The sequence below is a fragment of the Phascolarctos cinereus genome, unplaced genomic scaffold (assembly GCF_003287225.1).
Source record: "Phascolarctos cinereus isolate Bilbo 61053 unplaced genomic scaffold, phaCin_HiC Scaffold_3;HRSCAF=262, whole genome shotgun sequence".
In the NCBI taxonomy this organism is placed as follows: Eukaryota; Metazoa; Chordata; class Mammalia; order Diprotodontia; family Phascolarctidae; genus Phascolarctos; species Phascolarctos cinereus.
Genome location: NW_027555736.1, coordinates 106,659,568 through 106,685,910, shown reverse-complemented (window position 1 = coordinate 106,685,910; position 26,343 = coordinate 106,659,568). Strand labels below are relative to the sequence as shown.

General features: G+C 40.3%; 1 protein-coding gene across 1 annotated transcript in view; it reads right to left on the bottom strand.

The window, feature by feature from the left end:
* The window catches only part of SH3PXD2A (SH3 and PX domains 2A), a 343,376-nt gene that overhangs the window by 160,065 nt on the left and 156,968 nt on the right, over positions 1-26,343 (bottom strand). Inside the window, 1 exon segment of the mRNA XM_078151076.1 lies at positions 9,587-9,678. Within this exon segment, the coding sequence (XP_078007202.1) occupies positions 9,587-9,678 (92 nt within the window).

Genomic DNA, 26,343 nt, shown 5'->3' with positions numbered 1-26,343 from the left:
TCAACGCTGTTTGTCAGCTACATTGTGTGCCTAACTACCCGAGCCCAGGTCTCCTGTGGTGGGGAGGGAGGGGCTAACAGCCTCCTGGAAGTTGTCTTCCCCATATGCAGAGAAAACTATAGCTTCCCTATACTCAGAGAAAACTATAGCCATATTGCCATAGTTAGTGAGGAACAAAAGCAGAGATTCACTGCAGAGCAGCAATATCCCACCCCCTTCTCTCCCTGGTTATAGAACTTGCCCCCTGACTGGGCAGAGAGGGAAGTTATGGGGCAATCAGTGCAAAAATCAGCCAGAGCTCCCCTCCCAGTATTTGAGACATTCTGGAACAGTCATAACGGGCAAGGAGTGAAGAGAAATTCTCCAGCCTAAGATTTGCTCTTTCGCTTCAGCTTCCAAAGGCTCCTCCTCCCAAAGTGTCCTGGTTTTTGTATTTTGGAAGTGACACAAAGCATTCTTCATCAATCTGACACTTTGGCCCCGTCTCCCGTCGCCCCCTCTTGTTACACTTTTCCCCCAAAGCTTCAACTTTAAAAGTTCTTGGGTCTGAAAGCCTCCTTTTATCCTCGTCTCTGTATCCCTCTCATTTCTTTCCTGAGTCGGCATTCTCCCCTTCTGGTGCTGGGCTGAATAGACACACAGGCTTTCTGAGAACCCACCACTCCAGGGCTGGGAGGGAAGGGGAGTGAAGAAAGCATGAGCTTTCCCTTGGGGGCAGGCTAGCCCAGACAGATATAGAACCAGGCCAGCTGAGGTTAAACAAGGCTGCCCAAGGTAGAGGGGGTAGAAACAATATCTTCCTGGCAAGAACCCCTGGGGTTTGCTCTCTTCAACCCCTTCCTCTTCTCCCAGATGGTACCAGGGGGCAACTCGAGGAACACTGATGTCATTGTTCACAGGGCACAACAGAGGGGAGCTCTGTGCGCCCCCAAGGCCCCGGGAACAAAACCTGCTTTTCAAGCTGGGCAACTCCTAGGAAATGTGAAGAATTTAACCAGAGTACTCAACTGGGCAGCCTTGACTTCAGTGGGAAGAAATGTGAACTGGTGAGAAGGGACCTGCCTCCAGGGTAAAAGATGGGGGCCACAACTGGAAGCAGTGAGGGAGATTCTGTTCTGTTCAAGGATCTTACTACATGCCCTCAGGAAGCATCTTGGGCATGGATAGGCTGGGTTGCCCCCTGGCACTGGGTACACATGGCCTCATGACAGTTGTTCTATAAATGTCTCTTATTGAACTTTAAGTGTGTGTGGGGTGTGTGTGTGTGTGTGTGTGTGTGTGTGTGTGTGTGTGTGTGTGTGTTCTATCTGAGCTCCCCAACTAGACCCCAAGCTCCTGAAGAGAGGGATTTCACCTAATTCTTGTCTCTTCCTTACAGAACCCCTGTTGAGTATCATAAGGCAAACAACCTAGGGGCTTCTAAAGCTGTCTAACTCTGCCCATTATCAGAGGACATTAGATCACCCTTAAGCACTAAGTCTAACAAGGACCATATAGAGTAAGCTCAGAGACTCAGAAAAAACAATAAAGCTGTCAGAATAAACCTACAAGTCTCCAGGCTGAACTCTGTCTCTGATGGGGAAAGGGGTGGCAGGGAAGAAGGGGTTCTGTGAGAGACCAACAGACATTCTCATGGGAGAGAAATATCCCCAAATATATTCATTCTTTTCCTCCATAACTCCATCAGCTTCAGTGACCCCTTTTAAGAAGCTGCTTGTATTTTAGACTGAATCTCTTTCTGGAGAGGGACTAACAGTTCCATAAATTCACCACACCCTATATGAAGCAGGGCAGACTTGGATTTTTCTAAAGAGAGGTGCCCTCTGGCAAGTAGAAAAGACCTTATCATCGTTGTCCCCTGGAGCCACACAGATCCGCTGAACCCCTATGGTCAAACAAAGTAAACATTTTTTAAAAAAAGAATGAGCATATAGGAGTATCAGTATGGTATCATATGAAAAAATCCTGAATGGGAGATCAATAGATCCAGATCCTAACTGACTCTGTCCCTAACTTGCTATGTGCTCTTAGCCAAATCACCTCCCCTCTCTGGTCCTCAGATTTCCCAACTATAACAGAAGACAGAAAAGATGATGTATATGGATTCTTTTAAATCGATGAGTTAACAATTCAAAAAGTATTAAGCGCCTCAGATGTGCAAGGCTCTGGACATACAAAGACAGAACAAAACAAAAAACAGTCTTTACCCTTAAAAGGATTTTAGTTTGATCTAATTTTCCTAATTCTGCGGTTCCAAAGGTCCCTTTTAGAGCTAACATTCTTAGACCCCCTTTGCACTTAAGATGGCTGAGTTTACTCAGCACTGGGCCCCCCCCCCACATCATGCCATTACACTAGGGGAGGTTCCAAGGAGACCATGGGTTGGTCCCTATAGGTGATTTCCTTCTAGCAACCCCTCTTCCCCCTTAACTTTCTATTTCCTGGGGCACAAAATAAATTGGGTTTTCCCAGTCTTATGGACAGGCAAGAGCTCAGGCCTCCCAAGAGTGCATCGACTCAAACCAAAAGTCAATATGAATGCTCCAGATAGAAAAAAAATCATTGAGGTTATTCAGCACCAGATGGCTCCTGGGAAGACCAAAGAGGCAACTTGAGAACAAATGAGACAACCTTTTTTGGGTCTGAGAAGAAACATAAAACTACAAGAGGGTTTGTATGAGGATGGTGCACATCAAAGGTTTCTATAAATGCACATCTTTTCTGCACTCCAGCCAATTTTTTTTTTTAACAACGATAGCAGAAATTCAAGAAGACAGCTTCTACTTTCTAAGGAAGTAAACTGACCTTGACTCAGGGGAGCCTGTGCGAGCCAGCGCAGCACGCGCACACCCCAGAGGCAGTATGGTCTGAGGGAGACCTCACCAAGCTGACCTGAAAAAGGAAACCTCCCTACAAAATGAATTCTCAATGGCCCACTGGAGCCATTGAAAGAGGCACTGGGGTTATCTGTGAAATTCCAATTAAATTGAAAGGCTTTGATAATTTGATAAGCAGCTCTTTTGACTGAAAACACACTGTTATTTGATCTGGTGCTTATATTTGAGAAGGTATCAGGAGAAGGAAAGACAGAGAAGGAGAGAAACAGAGAATGTCTGAAAGCAGAGTCTAAGGAAGCTGCAGAAAGGACATAAATGTTGTTGTTATAGTTATTATTATTAAGAAAGGATAAAATCTGGAAGGGGTTGTGAAAATTTTGCTGACATTTCTCTGACCTCTCCAATCAAGGATGGCACACAAAGGTGTACACACACACACACACACACACACACACACACACACACACACACATGCACACACACACACACACACACACACACACACACACACACACACACACATTCCTCCCAGTTCCAGACAGGAGCTAACATAGCAACACCAAGTTAGAGAAGGCAGGGGCTAGTGAGGAAGTCTGTAGGAACCACCCTGCCAGGGCTAAACACCGCTCCCAGGGCCAAGGTCATTGCTATTGTCCTCATTCTGCTGTGGCCACTGAGATCCTAGAACCCTCAGGACCAATTCAGAATCTAAGTGAGAATCTAACCAGATCCAGCACACTCCCACCCCTACTGGGAAGGTCAATTTGATGCAATTCAGTCTGTTGAACATACATTAAGCCCCTAAAGATCATGTGTAAGCCATTGTGATAGGTGCTGGAATACAGAACACAAAAAAGTCTCTGCCACATCTGTCCCCTTCTCTCCACTCATACCACAATCTCAGCAGTTCACGTCCTTATCACTTCTCCTGGGATTGTCAAAATAGCTTCCTATTTGTTTTTTTTCTAGCCAGCCTTTTCCTTCTCCAATCCATCCTTCAAACAGTTAACAATATTTCTTTCCTCCAACCTCCAAAGTGATATTCTTCAAGCACAGGTCAGATCATATCACTCAAGAAACTTCAGCCTTTCTCTATTGTCTCTAATTAACATTGAAATTCCTCTGCTTGTCATTTAGCTTCACAATCTGGCTATCTTGACCAGTCTGTGACCTGTGTCACTGTGATTCACCCTCTTCTCTGCACGTTTTCATGGCACTGCTTTCTCCTGGCTCTCCTCCCATCTGTCTGACAACACTTCTGTCTCCTTTGATGGACCTTCATCCATCAGGCACACGCCAGGTCACGCCCACTAACTTTAGGTGTCCCCAAGGCTCCATCCTGGGCCCTCTTCTCTTCTGCCTTGGTGATTTCATCAGCTCCCAGATTCAATTATCATCTCTATCCAGATGATTGATTAGCAAATCTACTTGTCCAGCCCTAATAGCTCTCCTGGCCTCCAGTCTCACATTTCCAACTTCCTACTGGACAAAACAAACTGGATATCTTGTAGATATCTTAAAGTCAACTTGTCCAAAGCTAAACCCATTATTCCCCCACCCCAACTTCTTCCCACTCCTCCTCCTAACCTTCCTGTTACGTTCCCTCCTCCACACTGACCCAGCCACATCTCTACATCTGACCTCTGGGGCATTCCACCTTTCCTTCTGCCTTCTCTGTCAGGTTACCTCTCACTCAGGAACAAATACCACATCATCAAGAACACTTGTGACCAGAAAAGACAATGGGCCAGAAGTAAGAGATGAGCATTGGTCTGGAGGCCGAGATTTTAAGAAACAGAAGAAGGATCCATTATGTGGGATAAATCCTCTACAGAGAATTAATAGAAAGACACAGGCAAGAATTGTAGAGGGAGAGGGGATCGACCGTAACTTGCAACAGGGAAAGGAATATCCACATCGATGAAATTGCAGTGGTACAGGGAAAAGAACACTGCCTCAAAAGAAAGAAAAGATCATCGGTGAAACATTAAAAAATACAGAGATAAAAACAGAAAGAAGTTCAGAAGGGGACAGAGATAGGGAAGCACGGGTATTATCGTGTTAAATTTAATATGCGCTTTTTAAAAATGGGCCATACATGATAGAGACAGTTTCCTATACAATCCTCTTTTTCTGTTCTTCTTTGGATATTGATGTGTTCATGTTTGCTGATGTTTGTTAAGTTCAAAATGATTTTTTTAAAAAAAGAAAGAAGGAAGGAACACTAATTCCTGGAGTCAGAGGAACTGGGTTCAAATCCCATCTACTATGTGTTTGATCTTGGGCAAATGACTTCACTCCCTGGGCCTCAGTTTCCACATCTGTAAAAAGGAGTTGGATTAAATGACAGCTTTAGATCTAAGATCCTGTTTTCAAATAGAGAATTAGGTCTTTACTTAGAATCACTATACCATTACTTCTTCCTCCTTTAGGCAAGGACCACCCAAACGCCCCCTCTACATTAGCTTTTTAAGGCTACCTGCCTCATTATGGAAAATTGGCTTTCCCTCTTCCGTTAGAGAACCTTGTAGGAACCCAAGCTACCAAGTGGCTAGAAATGCTTCTGCTGGGGACAGAGAGAGACTACAGCTGCAGCTGTATGGTTTGTTCAGGTGACAGGTGAGTGCTGCAGGGCAGCTGACTTTAGATCTGGGTTTTAATCCTACTCTGCTAGTTGCTAGTTAGTTGTCTGACCTAAGGGGCAAGGCTTTTATGTACTCTGATTCTGTTTTCCACTCTGCAAATGAAATGGATTGTGAGCTCTGAAACTCTATGATTAATATAGAAAAGTGTTCTCTTCCTCTCCTGTGCCTTCATTCATTCAATAGAGCTATGTTGTTTACTAAAACACCTACTCTGTGAAGATAAAGAAAATATGACATAGTCCATACTAGTAAGCAGTGATAAGATACACACATAGAAGGAGGTAAAATATGAGAAGTGAATCAAAGGATTATAAAATGCTATGAAAATAGATGAGGTAGAGTCTCTTCCAGCTGAGAGCACAAAGGAAGTCTTCATGGAGGAGGTGGCATTTGATCTCTGATTCAACAATAGTATGCAGAAATAGGAGATTGGAAAGAGATTATAAGCTCCTTTAGAAGCTTCTATTTTGAGGGACCTGCCATTCAAGCACCCTCTCCACCAAGTCTCTGTGAGCACCCACTCCAGTCTCTTAATCAGTATCTATTCAATCAAAGTGCTAGGAGGAAAGTCAAGACTGGAAATTCTCAGCTCCACTGGGGAGTACAAAGTTTGAGAGTAACAGAGTCAGATTCAGGAGAAAATCCAAACTCCCAATGGTCGCAAATACTGATGGTCATGGAAGAAGAGAGAAAGACTCATAACTATGTTAAAGCATCCTGAGGTTTCAAAATGTTTAATGACCTTAAAGGTCAAAGTGCCCCTGGCCCAGGAGATTTCAGCTGCAGGACTTTCCGGCTCTGAGTGTCACTCTCTCCTAGGCTCTTTTCACCTTCCCTCCAGGGGATGTGTATGTTTGTGTGTGCACATGGGGATGGAGTGATCAGATAAAGGAAGGAAAGAGATGGACCATGAGTGTTGGTCATTTGAGTAGGAGAATGGGAGCAGGAATAGAACCCACAAGCTTTATCTCCTAGTCACATTTGGGGGTATCTAAACACACGCCCTTACTGGGAAACAGAATAATTCTGGTGTTAAGCAAGCTTTATATAAAAGGAAATGAAACCCTTCCATGTCCTCAGCTCTCTGAAAGTGTCACTCCTCTGCTCTCCACCTTGCTGCACCTGGCCCTGTTTTACACTTGGGTGGTTCTCTTTATCAGCTCTGATGCCTCCTGTAGAGAGCAGTGTCCATCAGACCCAGTGAGTCCTGGCTTCCTCTGTACAGGTGGGTGCTTCCCTCTATCTGCCTCTGTAACCCTTATTTCTTCCTTCTTTCTTCTACTCTCCACCCCTCTTGAAGCGCAAGATTTTTAAAAAATTAATTCTATTTAATTAATTCACTTGTAACCAGTAAATCAAGATGAGACATGCAGTCCCATTGAGATTTCATTGCATCAGGGGTCCTCGTCATCAACCTTTAATAGAAGGCAAAAAAAATACCTGGCATTTTAATACCCTTTACAGTTTCCAAAGCACTTTCACATCTCATCTCGTTTAGCAAGATTATCCCCATTTTATGTATGTGGAAACTGAGGCTCAGACATGAAGCTATTTGCTCAATGACATCTAGTTCATTAGTAGTAGAAAAAAACTAGGACCCAGGTGCCCGTTGGCCCAGTGTTTTTCCTACTATACCACATGCATCTCAACTAATAGGGGATCCTCTGATTTGCATGGCTTCAGTTCCTATCCACCATCTATCTCCACTGGGATTGATTCTCCCCATGGGCATTACCCTCCACCTGGGGAGTGCCAAAGACTAACTCAGAACTAAAGAGAGAGAAAATCTGTGAGAACACTTCCTGCTCTTTCATAGCCAAGAACTGGTGGCTGCCCATAAAACTACATTTCCCCAGCCAGAGACTGAATTCTTCTTAAGAGACAAGCAGACAAACTTTTTCTTCGTCTCCCTCAGAGTTCCTAAGAGGAGGCTGGGCCCATTTGATAAAGATATACTGGTTAGCTGATCAAATATTTCCTAACTGAGACCTTCATTCATTACCTCCTTCCTAGGAAATCACAATACCAGAGTTTTCCCACTTCCACTTTTTCCAAGCTTTTTTTTCCCCCCTTAATGGCCATCATTTCCAAATTACTACTCCCAATCCTCAATATATCCCTTTCTTGTAACAAAGTATAAGAAAGCAACAGAAATCAACACGTAGACTGTTGTCTAAGAGTGCATGTCTTACACCACACCTGTAGCCCCCCATTTCCCCGCCAACCAGGAGGAGTCTTCTGGAGTCAAGCCTGGGGATTGCATTGATCTGATTTCTGAGGTCTTTTAGAGTCTCCTATCCCACTTCCCTTTAAATCACTGTGGTGATTCTACTTCTTCCCTTGGCTCTCTTACCTCACTGTCCATACATATGTTTCCTACGTGTCTCCTGATTTTTCGTCTGTGCATTTCTTAGGGCGTAATAATATTTCATGATATTGACATACCACAATTTGTTCAGTCATATTCCAACAGATGGGTACCCATTGGTTTTTAGCTTTTTTTGCTACCATAACGAATGCTGCTATGAGTACGTCATATATAGGAACTTTCTGCACGTCATTGACCTTTCAGAGTAGAATTGCTGGGTCAGAGGGTATCAATAACTTGGTAACTTTTCTATTCAAGGTCCAAGTTGAAATCTACAAATATATTAATATGTCTGTCTTCCCCAAACCTCTGAAATACTATTTCATTTATCATCTTTTATAATTTGATAGGAATGAAGTTAACCTCAAGATTTATTTTAAGTTGAATTCCCCTTATTAACAGTTGGAGCATTTTTCATATGCTTATTGATCATTTGCATTTCTCCTGAAAACTGTGCATGTCTTTTGACCTCTTATCTACCAAGGAAGCACTCTTGATCTTACATATACTGTGTCAATTACCCACACATTTTGATAGCAGACTTTTATCAAGATATTTGATGCAAATATTTTTCCCACTTGATAGTTCTTGTTCTTATCCTAGCTGCATGAACTTTGCGCATGTAAAAGCTTTTTAATTCTAAGTATTTGAAATTCTCTATTTTATCTATTTTTCTTATTTATATCTCCAGTGTTTAGTGCAGTGTCTGACACACAGTAGGCGGTTAATGTTTACTGAATTACTGAATTAATTCCTTTATGATCACTTCTGTCCCTTTTCCCTTCTAACCCTGGATTTGAAAGTTACATATATATATATATATATATATATATATATATATACATACATATACACATGTGTATGTGTATGCATATATGCATACATGTGTGTATATGTAGATACCCACATAATGTACATGTGTGTATATGTACATGACATATATAGTATGCATGTATGTGTGCATATAGACATATATGTATTATACACGTGTGTATGTATGTGTGTATGAACATACATCCAAGGAGCCAACAGTCAAATAATATAACACAAAAGTCAACCCTATAATTACCATATTTCCCCAGCCTTCTATACCTTAGACCTGTAGTATCTGGGACAGCCATGGCTTGACTGTGACTGGCATTTCTTTCTCAGCAGGATCCCTGAACTCCCAAAGGACCAGACTTTCCACACTTTCTCTACAATGCTTGGCACACGTTTGGCACTTATTAAATGGCTGCTGATTGACTGAAACTAGAAGAAGCCTCCCAAACAAGCATTCCATTCAGCCCCATCCCTCCTTTCCCCAAAAGTCATGCCAGACAGGACATTCACAGCCCAAAGGGACTCAACTGGCAGGCTGAGGCACCCATTAAGAACTGACAGCCATTTTTTAGGAACCCTATTTCCTCTCCTGCTGGGCCCACCAGTCACTCCTAGAGGTTTAATGACCCCTGGCTGATAAGGAGGTAAGAGGAATAAACAGGAGAAGTTCTCTAATTAGTTCTATCAGCAGGGAACCAGGAAGGAGTAGGCTGGGGTTTGTCTGGATTTTCTTCCCTCTTCTCTTGTTTTGATCAAGAGCCATTCCCCCTTTGTTGTTACCTTCCCCTATAACATCTGCAAACAACCAGACACAGGGTGTCTTCCAACCCACAAACCAGGCTGCTCTGAATGGACTTTGGTATCTCTCTGAAGCCACAGAGCTGATCAAAGGAAGGGCTGGTCATGGTACTTACTCTTTGGGGGGATTGACATCCTCTGGCCGGGCCTCAAAGAACCGAAAGACTTCATCACACTGGGAGATGTGAGGGGGCAGGCGGACAAGTGCCTGGGGGAGTAAAAAAAATCAAGAAAGGGCATGAAAGAAGAACCTCGTGCCTGCAAGGGAAGCAAATAGTCATAGGAGTTAACTAAGGCCGACCATGCCAGGGACCAAACACTGGCCAGCCTGCGGAGACGACCAGCCACCAAGCACTTAATGGACGCCAGCTCTGGGGCAAGCCTTGCTCTTGACTACATGATGGGGGAGATAAAGAAATTAGAGACGTTGTTCCCTTCATCAGGGACCTCTCAGTACAGTTGGGGAAACCATTTAAAAACTACTAAATAATTAGAATTTTTAAAATTCAGAATTTAGAGAAGAGTGGTAAACATAAATCTCATCCCGTCCAAAAATAGCCTTGTGAATTAGCTTGATCTGATATTGTTACCCCTTTTTTCTCACACATTGCATTACAAAGATGTCATGGGAGTTGCCTAAAGTTACATGGCTACTTAAGTGGCAGAGCCAAGACTACAATCTGAGCCTTTGAGAGCAGGAGACATGCAAAAAGCATTTATTAAGCCCCCTACATTGTGATGGATGTGGAATACAGAGGCGAAATTGGGGGGAAACCCAAATGTCCCTGCCCTCAAGAAGGATACATTTTACTAGGGAGGATATAGAATTTAGATAGAATGAAAACTCCATGAGGACAGGGACCATATCTTTTTTTGTATTTGTGTCCTTAGCCTAGTCCCTGATACAGAAGTGCTTAGTAATAGTTTTTTTGTTCTTAAGTTCTAGATAATATGAGTCAGAAAAGAACAACACCATCTAGACCCCAGTTATTAGGGAAATCAGGAAAGGATCCATTTCTCATGGACGACGGTTCTTAAAACATTTTTGTGTCCTAGGTCCATTGGGCAATCTGGTAAAGTGTATGGACCCCTTCTCAGAATAATAATTTTAAATGCACAAAATAAAATACATGAGATTATAGAGGAAATCAATTATATAGAAATAGTTAATATATAAATACATTATATATTATATAGCATATAATACAATAATTAGACATTTAATTAATTTAAACAGTATATTGTGTATAGTAATATATTATATATTTATATATACTATATATAATATTGTTATATATTATGTGTTATATATAACATATTAATTTAATATATCATATATTCATATATATTTTTAAATTCAAGGCCACCTGAATAGGAGATAGTACCCAAATTGAGCCTTGAAGTAAAGTAAGGATTCTACCCAGTGGAAGAGAGCAGGGTGTACATTGCATGCATGAGAGGGAGACAGCCTATGCCAAAGTGGAAGATGGAGCGGGAGTCAATGTGTGTTACAATTCGGCATAAATGAGGGAATTCTTGTCTTGGAGGAAGCAGGAAAAAGTGCCAACCATCTGTTTGGCCACCACTAACCCCAGCAGGCAACAGGCTGTTTTAAAATTAAAATCAAACTCGAGGCAAAATGGAATGTCTCTTTGTGGAGAATGAGATGGCTTCTTTTCTGGGGGGAGAGGGCAAGACGAGGACAACGACGAGTCTGGATCTTTGGCTCAGACAAAGAAGACTTTTGAAGGAACAGTCATGGAGTTTTTATTATACAGAGCACCCCACAACAGGAAAAGACGACTGAACCCCTTTATTACTGCAGACAAAAGGGACTCTGATTCCAGATAAAACCTGTACAAATTAGCTTCCCAGGACCAGCTCCTAAAATCATTCCTTGTTGAAGGGAATCAGCCAGAGTTGGTGATTCCATTATTTAGCTGAAAATAACTACCTCCAGAGCACATCTGCATACCAGGACTGGATAAGTCCTTTGAAATCACCAGGCTCAACATATTCAGCTTTTACAAATTAGGAAACTGAGACCCAGAGATGGTAAGGAACATGCCCAAGGTTATACCCATGGGTTAGTCAGTGGTAGACCTGAGGCTAGGACTCAGATTTCCTGGCTCCCAACCCAGTGCTCCTTCTATCACATCTGGCTGGAGAAAATGAGAGACAGAGGGTGTCCAAGGAGTCAGTCTCTCCTCCAGAAAAGAAAACACACGAAAAATGAAATGTTTTTTTCTCTAGGTCTAGGATCAACCTTCTTCAGAGGTGGCCACTTACCTGTTGGATGTCAGAAGTTCTCTAACTATAACATTATAACAAATATCCTTGACTAGAGTAACATTAAACCATGAGTCAGTAATACTTTAGTATGAATTAGTTTACAAAATTAACTAGTGCATTTGATTTTTCCTAGTGGCTTTAAGAAGCCTGAAATGACATAAAAAAATCTCCATGAGTTATACACATCCTAAAGGAAATGAGTAATTATAATAAAAATGCTATGATATGATACTTACATGATATTTATATAGCTTTTACGGTTTGCCAAGCAATGTACATATTATCTTACTTGATCTTCTTAACAACCCTGAGAGGCAGGTGCTATTGTTAACCCCATTTTATAGATGAGAAAACTGAGGCTGAGAGCGGTTAAGTGACTTGTCCAGGGTCACACAGCTCATAAATATAAGGAGGCAGAATTTGAACTCAGGTCTTCTTGACTCCAAAGTCATTAAGGGAAGATAAAAAGATTATTCAACTAGAAGAAAAGCTAGACTAGATGACTTCTAAGGTTCTTCTCCATCTAGAAAGTTCTATGGACAAGACTCACTGATGAGGCAATGGGGGGAGGGGGAGCTTGGGTCATGATGTATGCAAGAATGGGTGGAATACTTCATACCTTTGACACTGAATAACCTTGACCCAAGCCTCTCCTTTCCAAGCATCAAATTATTTTATGGCTAGTTTCTTCTGTGGGACAGCTAGGTGGCACAGTGGATAGAACACCAGGCCTGGAGTCAGGAAGACCTGAGTTCAAATCTGGCCTCCGACACTAGCTGTGTAATCCTAGGCAAGTCACTTAACCCTGTTTGCCTCAGTTTCCTCATCTGTAAAATGAGCTGGAGAAGGAAATGGCAAACCACTCCAGGATCTTTGCCAAGAAAAACCCAAGTGGAGTCACAAAGAATTTCCCTACAATCAAAAGGGGGAAAACATTTTCCTGTTCCTTGGAGACACTGAAATTTGGGTCACCAACCTGGGTATCCTGTGTCCCTAATCCCAGAGAAGTAAAAAGATCAAAAAGCAGGAGTTAGGAAGTGGTATCTAAGTTATTGGGTCTGCCCCTGAATTCTGTCTCACTGGGAAATCATCACTTCCTGTTTTCAGAATTTTGGGAAAGCATGGACCAGCCAGGGATACCAATTAGAATGTATCCACTTCAAAACTCACATACCCTTCATCTGAAACCAGTATCCTATCAAACTGCTCCAGGCCAGAATGAGGGGCACAGTCATTATAAATATCCCTAACTTTAGATCATAGTACCACCTCTGAGTGGTAGTGTACAAAATGAACTACTAAAAGTCCAACAGTATTTCAGAAATTTGCATTACATTGTTGCTAGTAGCAAACTTCTGAATAAGACCAACAAACTTTAATTCACAGTTTCTCTACATTAAAACTTGGTAGAAAAATAGAGGAAATTAAACCTCATTTCATACTCCAAAAAAATTGCTACAAATAATTCAACTTTAGCAGACATTTATCGATCAATATATACTGAACAATATGACAGACACTGGAGCAGAAACGAAGATAAATTAAACATGATCCCTAAATTCCTAGCGTTTAACAACCTCATAAAGAAGTCTGGACTATGCACAAATAGTGAAACTCAAATGTACATTTGGTTTTTAATTTGGATTTTAGAAAGCTAATTGGGAAGTAGAAGGAAGAGGATTCCTATTTTATGAAGTGCACATGAATCAAAGAAAGTAATTTCATCTAGCATCAAGAAATCTTCACAGAAGCATAGATTTAAGATTGGCAAGGACCTTAATGATCACCTAGTCTAATCCATTCATTTTTAGAAATGATGAATCTAAAGCCCAGAGAATGGAAGTAACTTGTCCACAGTGCCTGTCACATAGTAGGTACTTAATAAATGCTTTACTGATTGGCTGCCCAATATCACAGTTATTGAGTAGCAAAATTAGGATTCACACCCAGGTCTTCTAACTCCTAATCATGCTTTTGTCACTACTACAAGCTACGCTAGTTTGCATGGTCCATCAGACTTTCACAGGACACCATTTTGAAAGGCCTTCTCTAATCTGTTGGCTTTTTGACATGTCTGATTTCCCCAGCCTATGCAGTCTCAGTGTGGGGCCAATCTATGTGAGGTAAGCACTTGTACGATTCAGCTGAATGTGTACTGTATTGTATATGTAAGGCCTCATACAACACCTAAAATTCTTTTAGCTGAATATGTCTGTCTGACGTGGCAGACAGCCTCAGTGATATTGATTCTTCCTAGAAAGCACTCACATTTTGTCTCCTGTGGTCATACTAATTGGGAAGCACGAATGAACTAAACAGATATAAACAGAGGCATTATTAGGTAATGGAAAGAACACTTAATTTGGATCTAAAAGACCTCAGTTCTAATCCTGGCTTTGCCACTTGCTACCTGTGTGTCTGAGCAAATCATTAAACTCCTCTTAGATTCCTCTTACGTAAAATGAAGGTATTGAGCTATATTTCTAAAGTCCCTTTCTGCTAGAGACCTCATGATCTTATGAATTGTCACAATGGTCTCCCTCTGTCTGGCCTAATACAGATGCCATCAAGTGGGAATAAAAACCAGAGGTTTGTGGCTAATTGCAGAATCGCAGAGTTCAAGAAGAAGAAAGGGATGTGAGCAGTCATCTATTCGAACTCATACAGAAAAGAAATTCCCACTGTAATGGATTTAACACATGGTAGTCCAGACTCCATTGGAAGACCCCCCTGGGACCTCTCCAGGCAGCCTGTTCCTCTTTGGGGTAGTTCTAATTTTCAGGAAGTTTTCCCTGACATCAAGCCGAAAACGGTCTCTTTGCAACTTCTCTTTTAATGCTAGCACCTCCCCTCTGAGATTGCCCCTAATTTACCCTGTATTTACATACAATGTTTTATATGTAGTTTGCACCTTATCTCCCCATTAAAATGTGAGCTCCTTGTGGGCAGGGACTGTTTTCAACCTTCTTTGTATCCCCAATGCTCAGCATAATACCTGGAACATGGTAAGCATGTAATAAAATGTCTGTTGACTGACTTCTACCCATTGTCAAATGGAACAAATTTCATCCCTCTTCCATAGGGCAGCCCTTCAAAATCTTGAAGACAGCTACTATATCTTCCTCTAAGTTTACTCTTCTTCCAGGTTAAATATGCCCAGCTGTTTCAATCCATCCCCACTTGATATGGATTCAAGACCTTTCATCATCCTGGATGCCCTCTTCTAGACACTCTCCATCTTACCATCTTCTTTACACTGTAGTGTCCAGAATTGAGAACAATCGTCCAGATGAGTCTGCATACGGTAGAGTAGAGTAGTACACTACCTCCTTCTTCCTAGAAGCTGATCCCCTCTTCATGCATGCAGTCCAGGATGGCATTAGCATTTTTGGTTTCCCTATTACATCGCTGACTCATATTGAGCTTGTGGTACACTAAAATCTCCAGGTCTTTTTCAGAACAGTTTTCAGAAAAGTATGCCTCCTCATATTGTACCTATGAAGGCATTTTTTTTACCTAAATACATGACTTTACATTTATCTCTACTGAAATAATCTTATTAGATTTAGCTAATCCTGACTGTCATCTGTTATCAATAAGCCATTTCCAGCTTTGTATCATCTGCAAATATGATGAGCATGTCATCTATGCCTTCAATAAAAATGTCATATAGTGTAGGGTCAGGCATAGATCCCTGGCAGTACTCCACTGGAAACCTCCTGTCACACTGACATCTACTTCCACTACAATCCTCTTTCTGACAACCTGAGAACAGGTCTTAAAGCAACAAACCCAGAAGAGAAGTCTTTTGCCCTAGCAGGGCTGGAATTCTTGTCAAAGAGAGTCGACTCCCTAGCAACAGAAACCTGACTTGATTAAGGCCAGAGCCAAGGGAGAGATGGGGGATGGGAGAGGGTAGAGGCAGGAGATAAAAGGTAACTACCATTACAAAGAACTTAGGAGGTGGCACTTGGGAGATTCCCAAACTCAGGCCCAGGCAGGTAAGAACCAGTCCAATTTCCCTTAATCTGACTGTGTCTCTGAGTCTTTCCTCAATGAGAGCTTAAGCTACATGGAAAAGGGTAAAATGGCATTGGCTGCCATAGCAGATTGAAAAAACCCCCATGGTATATAGAGCCAGGAAATGAAACCATGTAGAGAGGTTGGTCCCAAAAGGTAAATTCCCTGCTCAGGTTAAAGCCTCACTTTTGGCTTAAGTCTAGGGGGAAGAGAGGTCTCTAAGCACTCTTCAGCTCCTGGCTTCTCTCTTGCCACTTCTGCCCAGCTCTGAAAAAACAGGATCTCTGAATCCCCCTACAAAGAAAGCCATTCAGGCCTATAATGTGTCTTTTACTGAAATAGTAACAATTAAGTAGTTGGAAAAAAGAGAAAAATATATATCTCTTGCCACACTCCCCAGGAAAGGGTGGAACACATAAGCATCATTAGTCAGGTAAAAGGTGAGTGGATTGCACTAAAAAAGTCCCTTTGCCTCCACTGTATTTCCTAAATCACCTGGATAAACACGGAAAACACGTACTTCAAGGAGGGAGCCGAGGCAGATGGAGCAGCTTATAAAATTGCCAGCCTGAAGCCCTTCAGCACACTCCTCTCCAGGCCTGCAATTTCCCGTCAGATGAACGTCGTGACCTTGTTGTGGCCACAGAACCATTAAATATTAACCGCATAACCATGTTGCCCATTAAATTAATTTATGGAGTTAAAGAAATACTTTTGAAGCCCAACTTGATAAACATGCAGACCCCAAGTGCCATATAAAACAATCCTTCTTGCCCGTGCTCAGGATATTTCCACAACAACCTGCCAATCTGTTTCATACATGCTTAAAATTAACAGTGAGAAGTTGGGTTTCAGAAGAGTCCTATAAAAGGGAGCAAATGGTTGGCCAGAATAGAGGGGAGAGATGAAAGGTTGGGTTTTTTCAAGTCAGACTTTCCATCTCTAAGTCCTCAGAGAATATAGCTGGCTGCCTTGTGCTCGGGACTGGTTTCAACAATCATGTAGGTATCTGAACCACCATGAATTTTCTATGACCACATTGCCCATCTGACTCAGTAACATGGTAAAATGTGTAGAATGGGAGCTCTAGAGTCAGGAAGACCTCGGTTCAAATCCCAATTATGATCCATGCAGCGTATTTATAGGTAGGTGCCTTAATTTCCAAATCTGTAAAATGCTGACAATAAAACCTGCAGTTCCTACTTCATAGGGTTGTTAAGAGGCTTAAATGAGACACTGTATATCACATAAAACACGCTGAAGGCCTATATAAATGTCAGTTATTATCACCATCATTCTAGAGGCATGTGCAATCCTGGATGATCACAGGAAAGATGTTTTTGTTGATCTCTAAGCAGTCTAAGTTGGCTAATAAGAATGCAGACTTCACCATGCATGTTTCATTCATTCTACAAACCTTTATCAGCAAGCATCTTCCAAGTACAGAGCACTGCAATAGGCACAAGGAGGACAGACAGTTTAGGTAAGACATGATCCCTTCCCTCAGACCACTTCTAATTTCTCTGGGAAATAAAATACAAACACAAATAACTATAATATACAATACTGCACAGTAAGTGCATTATTATAGAGGCATAAAATAAAGTACTATATTACCCATGGGAGAATACTGTTACTGACCAGGGAAGTCTAGGAAGGATTCATGGAGGAAGAAGCATTTGAGTTGAGTTTTTACAGTTGAGTAGGAATTCAACAGGTAAAGGAGATAGAGGAAGACTATTCAAGGCCCAGGAAACTGAAAATAAAGGTACAGACAGGCCAGGCCAAGGCACATTCAGGGAGAAGACAGTAGTACAGTTTGGCTGGAGTATAGAACATGTGGAAGGCAGTCACATGTGTACTATGAGATATGGCTCAAAAGGCAGGATGATACGAATGAAGATTATGGAGAACTTTGATTGGCAAAGGAGTATAAACTTTGCTCAATGGGCAAGATCAAGCAATCAGTAAACATTGATTTAGCACCTACTATGTTTCAGGCACCGTGCTAAGCACTGGGGGTACAAAAAAAGTCAAAAGACACTCCCTGTCCTCAAGAAGTTCACAATCTAATGGGGAAGACAACACGGAAACAAATATATACAAAGCAAGCTCTATACAAGAGAAATAATTAACAGAGGGAAAGCACTGAAACTAAGAAGGGTTGGGGCAAAGGCTTCCAATAAAACCAGGGCGGTCAGAGGAGTTCCAAGCATGGGGGACAGCCAAAGAAAATGACCAGAGCCTAGAGACAGGAAGCTGGTGTCACTGTACTGAAGAGTACGTGCAAGGTCTGCAAGAGAAAGTCACTGAAGATTGTTGAATAGAAATGACAATATAAATCTATGCATAAGAAAAATTAAATTGGCAGTAGTATGAAAGATTTCTGGGGGTTAGATAGGTAGGAAGTTAGGATAGAGGGCTGGGTTGGGAGTTAGGAAGAACTGAGTTTAAATCCAGCCTTAAACACTAACTCTGTGACCCTGGGTAAGTCATTTAACCTCTGGCTGCATCAATTTCCTCAACTATAAAATGGGGAAAATAGAACCTGAGCCTGGAGTCAGAAAGACCTGAATTCAAACTCAGCCTCAGACACTCACTAGCTGTGTGACCCTAGGCAAGTCAACCTCTTTTTGCCTTAATCCACTGGGGAAGGAAATGGCAAACCACTCTAGTATCTTTGCCAAGAAAATCCCATTCCGGGTTACAAAGAGTTGGATGTGACTGAACAACAACAATAGTACATACCTTCCAGAGTTGTTGTGGGGATCAAAAGAGATAATATTTATAAAGCATTTGGCACAGTGCCTGACACATAGTAGTTTGTTCCTTTCCCCATCCTCTGTGCCCCCTTACTCCCTGCACTAGGACAATGGTGATAGGAATATAGAGGAAGGTACAGATGTAAGAGATGTAATCAACAGTACTTGGTAATTAGACATGAGAGGAAAAGAAGAGGAAGAAGTAAAAAAAAACAATAAAGTTTTAAACACGGAAGGTGGGTTAAACTGTGGTACCACAGACATAATGAATATCTTGGAAACTGACTTCTAAGTGCCTTTAAAATTTTGTCACCTCCAACACTTATTTTTTCCACACATATTTGTTTTTCCCAACTTTATTTTTATTGAGCTCCACTTCCATTTCCTCATATTTGGGTATTTAGAAATCAGCATATAAATATAGTAGCCATACTGACATTGGTGATGGGAATGAATGATTTGAAATATGTAGGAAGAGCTATTCCATTTTATTTCTATTTGTGATTTCCCTTCTAGTTCGTTAACTGTTTTATGACAAGCTTTCTACAATATGTTTCCCCCCTTCTTTGCATTTTATTATTTTGTGAAAAGACATTTTAATTATTTATTTGTTTTTAGTATTCTTTTCTTTTTAAATTTTGAGTTCCAAATTCTCTCCCTTCTTCTCAGCTCCTTCATACCCTCTCCCATCCCCACTGAGAAGGTAAGCAATATGATATCAATTGTACATGTGAAATTATATGAAACATATTTTCCATCTTAGCCATTTTTCAAAAAACGCAAGAAAAATAAAGTGAGAAAATTATGCTTCAATTTGCACTAAGATTTCATCAATTCTCTCTCTGAAGGTGGATAGCATTTTTTCATCATGAAAAAACTGGAGCTGTCTTAGATCCTTATATTGATCAGACTAGTCAAGTCTTTCACAGCTGATCATCATTACAACCTTGTTGTTACTACACACAATATCTCCTGGTTCTGTTCACTTCATTTTACATCAGTTCAGATACTTCTCGCCATGTTTTTCTGAAATCACCACCCCCCATCACTGCCTCCTTTAATCTGTTCTCCCTTTTATCATCCACCCTTATCTCTTATCCCCTTCCCTCCATATTTTCTTGTTGGGTAAGTTACATTTCTATACACAACTGAGTGTGTGTCTGTGTGTGTATATATATATATATATATATATATATATATATACACACACACATATATATATATATACACACACATATATATATGTATATTATATAAATATAATATATATATATAATATATATATATAACATATATATATGCATATAATACTAATACAATAATAATATATATATGCATATATATATGTATGTATATATATACATATATATATATATATATACACACACACATATATATATATATACATATATATATGCATATATATATGTATGTATGTATATTCTTCCTTCTTTGGACTAATTCTGATGAGAGTAAAATTCAAGCATTGCTTACCCACCCCCTTTCCCGCTCCATTGTAAAAGCTCTTTTTTGTGTGCCTCTTTGATGTGAGAAAAATTTCCCCATTCCATTCTCTCCCTTTCCCCTTCTTCTAGTACATCCCCCTTTCTTACCCCTTCATTTTTTTGGAGATCATTCCAACATAATTAACTCACAACCATGCCCTCTGTCTATGTAAACTACTTTTAACTGCTAATAATGATAAAAATTCTTAGGAATTACATGCATCATCTTCCAATATAGGAATGTACAAAGTTTAACTTTATTGAATTCCTTATGATTACTTTTTCATGTATACCTTTCCTTGAGTCTTCTGTTTGAATGTCAAATTTTCTATTCAGCTCTGGTCTTTCCATCAGAGTTGTAAAGTCCTCTATTTAATTAAATATCCATTTTTTCCCCTGAAAGATTAAACTCAGTTTTGCTGGGTAGGTAATTCTTGGTGACAATCCTAGCTCCTTTGCCTTCTGGAATATCATATTCCAAGCCCTCCCTTCTTTTAACATGGGGTCACTAAATCTTGTGTGATCCTGACTATGGAATCACGATATTTGAATTATTTCTTTCTGGCTTCTTGCAGTAGTTTCTACTTGACCTGGGAGCACTAGAATTTGGCTATAATATTCCTGAGAGTTTTCATCTTGGGATCTCTTTCAGGAGGTGATCAGTGGCTTCTTTCAATTTCTGTTTTACCTTCTGAATCTAAGATATCAGAGCAGTTTTCCTTGATAATTTCTTGAAATACAATGTTCAGTCCGTTTTTTTGATCATGGCTTTCTGACAGTCCCATAATTCTTAAATGATCTCTCCTTAATGTATTTTCTAGGTCAGTTGTTTTTTGCAATGAGATATTTCACATTTTCTTCTTTTTTTTTCATTCTTTTGACTTCATTTTTATTACTTCTTGGTGTATCATAGAGTCACTAGCTTGCACTTGCCCAATTCTAATTTTTAAGGAATTATTTTCTTCAGTGAAATTTTGTACCTTTTTTCCCATTTGGCCAACTCTGCTTTTTTTTTTTTTGGGTGAGGCAATTGGGGTTAAATGACTCGCCCAAAGTCATACAGCTAGTGAGTGTTATGTGTCTGAGGCTGGATTTGAACTCAGGTCCTCTTGACTCCAGGGCCGGTGCTCTATCTACTGCGTCACCTAGCTACCCCTCCAACTCTGCTTTTTAAGGAGTTCTTCTCTTCAGTGGATTTTTGTGCCTCTTGAAATTTAGCTAATTCTGTTTTTTTTTTTAATTTTATTAATTTATTTTGATTTATCAACAATCACTTCCATATGCTTTTGAGTTTAAAATTTTTCTCCCCCTTCCTCCCCCACCTCCCAAGATGGTGCACAATCTGATAGGCTATACATTTACATTCCTATTAAACATATTTTCACATTAGTGAAGTTGTAAGTAAAAATTAAAACCAATAGGAGGAACCATCAGAAAAGAAACAAAACTCAACAGAAGGAAAAAAATGATAGCGATTCTGTTTCCATAGTTCTTTCTTTGGATGTGGACAGCATTTTCCATCATGAGGCCTCAGGGGATGTCTTAGATCCTTGTAATGCTGAGAAGGGTTCAGTTTAACAATCTTAGTCATTGCATAACGTGGCTGTTATTGTACAAAGTCCTCTTGGTTCTGCTCACTTCACTCAGCATCAGACCATATAAGTCTTTCCAGGTTTTTCTGAAGTCAGCCTGTTCATCATTTCTTATAGCACAATAGTATTCCATTACATTCATATACCACAACTTGCTCAGCCATTCCCCAATTGATGGGCATCCTCTCAATTTCCAATTCTTTGCCACCACAAAAAGAGCTGCTATGAATATTTTTGTACATGTGGGTCCTTTTCCCATTTGTTTGATCTCTTTGGGATATAGCCCTAGAAGTGCTATTGCTGGATCAAAGGGTATGCACATTTTTGTAGCCCTTTGGGCATAGTTCCAAATTGTTCTCCAAAATGGTTGGATCATTTCACAACTCCACCAACAATGCATTAGTGTTCCAATTTTCCCACATCTTCTCCAACATTTATCATTTTCCTGTTTTGTCATGTTGGCCAATCTGATAGGTGTGATGTGGTACCTCAGAGTTGTTTTGATTTGCATTTCTCTAATCAATAATGATTTAGAGCATTTTTTCCATATGACTATAGATGGCTTTAATTTCTTCATCTGAGAACTGTCTGTTCATATCCTTTGACCATTTATCAATTGGGGAATGGCTTGTGTTCTTATAAATTTGTCTTAATTCTCTATATATTTTAGAAATGAGGCCTTTATCAGAGAGACTGGTTGTAAAAATTCTTTCCCAATTTTCTACCTTCCTTCTAATCTTAGTTGCATTGGCTTTGTTTGTGCAAAAACTTTTCAATTTAATGTAATCAAAATTATCCATTTTGCTTTTCATAATGTTCTCTATCTCCTGTTTGGTCATGAATTCTTCTGTTCTCCATAGATCTGATAGGTAAACTATTCCTTGTTCTCCCAGTTTACTTATGTATCAGCCTTTATATCTAAGTCATGAACCCATTTTGACTTTATTTTGGTATATGGTGTGAGATTTGGGTCTATGCCTAGTTTCTGCCATACTCTTTTCCAGTTTTCCCAGCAGTTTTTTCAAAGAGTGGGTTCTTATCCCAGAAGCTGGGGTCTTTGGGTTTATCAAATAATAGATTACTATAGTCATTGACTACTGTGTCTTGCATATTTAACCTATTCCACTGATCCACCTCTATTTCTTAGCCAGTACCAAGCAGTTTTGATGATTGCTGCTTTATAATACAATTTAAGATCTGGAATTGCTAGGCCACCTTCCCCTGCATTTCTTTTCATTAGTTCCTTTGATATTCTGGACCTTTTGTTTTTCCAAATGAATCTTGTTATTATTTTTTCTAACTCTATAAAATAATTTTTGGTAGTTTGATTGGTATGGCACTGAATAAGTAAATTAGCTTAGGTAGGATTGTCATTTTTATATATTAGCTCGGCCTACCCATGAGCAACTGATGTTTTTCCAATTATTTAGATCTGATTTTATTTGTGTGAAAAGTGTTTTGTAATTGTGTTCATAGAGTTCCTGGGTTTGTTTTGGAGGTAGACTCCTAAATATTTTATAATGTCTACAGTAAGTTTAAATGGATTTCTCTTCTCTTGCTGTTGGGCTTTGTTGGTAATATATAGAAATTCTGATGATTTATGTGGGTTTATTTTATAGCCTGCAACTTTGCTAAAGTTGTTTATTATTTCAAGTAGTTTTTTACTTGATTCTCTAGGATTCTCTAAGTATATCATCATGTCATCTGCAAAGAGTGATAGCTTTGTTTCTTCTTTGCCTGTTCCAAAACTTTCAATTTCTTTTTCTTCTATTGCTAAAGCTAATTTCCAGTACAATATTGAATAACAGTGGTGATAATGGACACCCTTGTTTCACCCCCGATCTTACTGGAAATGCTTCTAGCTTGTCCCCATTACATATAATGCTTGCTGAAGGTTTTAGGTAGATGCTACTTATTATTTTAAGGAAGACTCCATTTATACCTATGCTTTCTAGTGTTTTTAATAGGAATGGGTGTTGTATTTTGTCAAAAGCTTTTTCTGCATCTATTGAGATGATCATGTGGTTTCTGTTGGTTTTGGTGTTGATATGCGCAATTATGCTGATAATTTTCCTAATATTGACCCAACCCTGCATTCCTGGTATAAATCCTACCTGGTCATAGTGTATTATTCTTGTGATAAGTTGCTGTAATCTATCTGCTAATATTTTGTTTAAATTTTTTGCATCTATATTCATTAGAGAAACTGGCCTATAATTTTCTTTCTCTGTTTTGACCAATTCTGTTTTTTTAAGGTGTAACTTTTCTTCAATATTTTTGCCTCTTTTACCAAGCCATTAATTTTCTTTTCATAATTTTCTTGCATCACTCTCATTTCTTTTCCCAATTTTTCCACTAAGCCTCTTAGCTCTTTCTTTAATTCTTCCCAGAATACTTGCTGGGTTTGGATACAATTAGCATTTTTCTTTGAGGCTTTTTATAGTTGTTTTCACCTTCTTGTCTTCTTCGTTTATGTCCTGGTCCCCCCCCTGCCACCTAGTAGCTTTTTTTTTTAACCTAGTAGCTTTTTATGGTCAAATTCTTTTTTGTTTGTTTGGCTTTTTGCTCGTTTTCCCAGACTATTTCTTGACTTTGAACTTTATGTTAAAGTTGGGCTCTGCTTACCTGGAGGTGGGGATGCACTATCTCAAGTTTCAGGCTTTTTCATGATGCTGTTTTCAGAGCTAGTTCTGGGGGTCTACAAGTTTTTGGTGCTTCCAAGGTGGTATGATCCTGGGAAAGATATGGTCACTGCTTTCCTGATTGGTGCTCTGGTCTTTACCCAGGAATGGCACCCTGGTCCCTTGCAGCTGCAAGTGCTAGCACTCCTCTTTGCCTTAGAACTATGACCAGGGCCCCTGCTCCCTTACGATCAACCACCAGTGCTCCTCTCTACCCTGGAACTGCAACCCAGAACTACATATGGGCAACAGAGTTGCCAATCAGTGCCAGCTGTGCCCAGTACCAGCAAAGGGTCCCCTATAATCCCTTTATGACCAGTTGCCTGACTCCCTTACTGTCTCTTAGCTAAAAAAATCTCCTGAAGCTACTGCTGCTGCTGCAGCCACTGTTGCCAACGCCACATGTATGGGGTCCAATAAGTCTCTACCCCAGTGCCACAGACTTCTGTCAACCTCTTAAGTTTTCTTGGGTCAGAAAAATGTCTTACCCTGACACTTTGTTTGGTCTGCTACTCCAAAATGTGACTTAAGGCATTATTTTAAAATTTTTGGAGAAGAATATTTGGAGAGTTCAGCTAGGTGGCTGACCCTAATCCACCATTTTGGCTTCACCCCTCCTTAATGTTTTGAGAACTGTGACCCTAAACAAGTATTGCCCTTGGTTGCCAAGTCCTTCTGCTTTCTGAAGGGATCAAGAGTATGCTGGCTGAGACAATATTGAGCTTTCTTTAATGTCTCATTGCTTGGGTTCTTGAAGACTATACCTGTGAGGCACACAAGTTCTGGCAAATTCTACCAAGTTGGATAAACTTCAAGCACAAGCAATAGACTGTGTCTACTTTTATTATCCTAGCTAAGTACAGAGAGACTCACCACCAGCAGACTGACCATTAACTGATAAATTCTTTGGTCCTGGCAACTCTTAAAATGGATAAAAATGCAAAATCACTCTTGCTTTAAAAAAAAACTTTATTTTTTTTAATATCCCCAATTTACCCATATTCAAACTCTAATCTGGTGATGCCTTTCCTACCTTCTATTTGCCTAAGGAGCTGGAGATGGGAGCAGGGAGAACTGATATTTAAAGTGGAGAAGTTGAGGTCCTGTGTTTTTACCAACTTCAAACAGGGGAGATTTCCTCTCTTGAACCCAAACCTTGTTAAGGGCTTTGAGGCTTAATAATTTTTTTCAGTAACCTGAACTTTAGACAAACATCCTGGGCTGGCCTAGGAAAGGGCCAAAGTGAGAGACCCCCAAGGCAGGTAAGATCCTTCAACCTAGGAGTTCTTTAGGACTTTAGGGGCTGGGAGAGCAAAGGAAGTCAGGAGCTGGGGAGAAGGTAGGGCAGGCAAGGAAAAATGAAGTAATAATGGCTATTCTTCCTTCACCTTGAGGAAGAAAAGGGGGAAGAGGGAAAAAGAATACTAACCTATCTCCCCCACCCACAACCACCAGCATACTAAGTAGGAATCTTGCACAATTAGGCATGTATGTGTTAGGTATCACTTGCCTCATCTCAGTCTTCTGTCATCTGAGGATGGGCTGTTTCCTATCACAAGTAATAGGCCTAGGACTTAGAAATGCTGAATTATATCATCTCTGTTCTGTCACTACCTTGTTGTGAGACTGGTCAAGTCAGTTCTGTTCCTTTGACCTCATTTTCCTCACTTCAAAGAACTTAAGGCATAAATGTCACCCCATTAGCCTCCTAGCAGATGGTAAAATCCTCATTCTCTGAGAGTCCGCACCTCGGACAACGCGATAACAGCTTTCTAGTTCCTCAAGGTCAGAAGTTAGGTCTGAAAAGCCCCAGCTCTTGGAGTCATTACAAGAGATGGCAGTGACTTCATGGCTTCGGCATTTGCTGTCTAAATTCAAGATGGTTCCTGTCTGTGCTAATTGGGTTAGGAGGCTCTGGTTCTACCCAACCTAACCTTGCTGTGCCCCTTAGACTCTAAGACCAACTCAGGACTGATATCAGGAGATAAGATCTTTATCAGTTTCCTCTGCACAGGAGATGG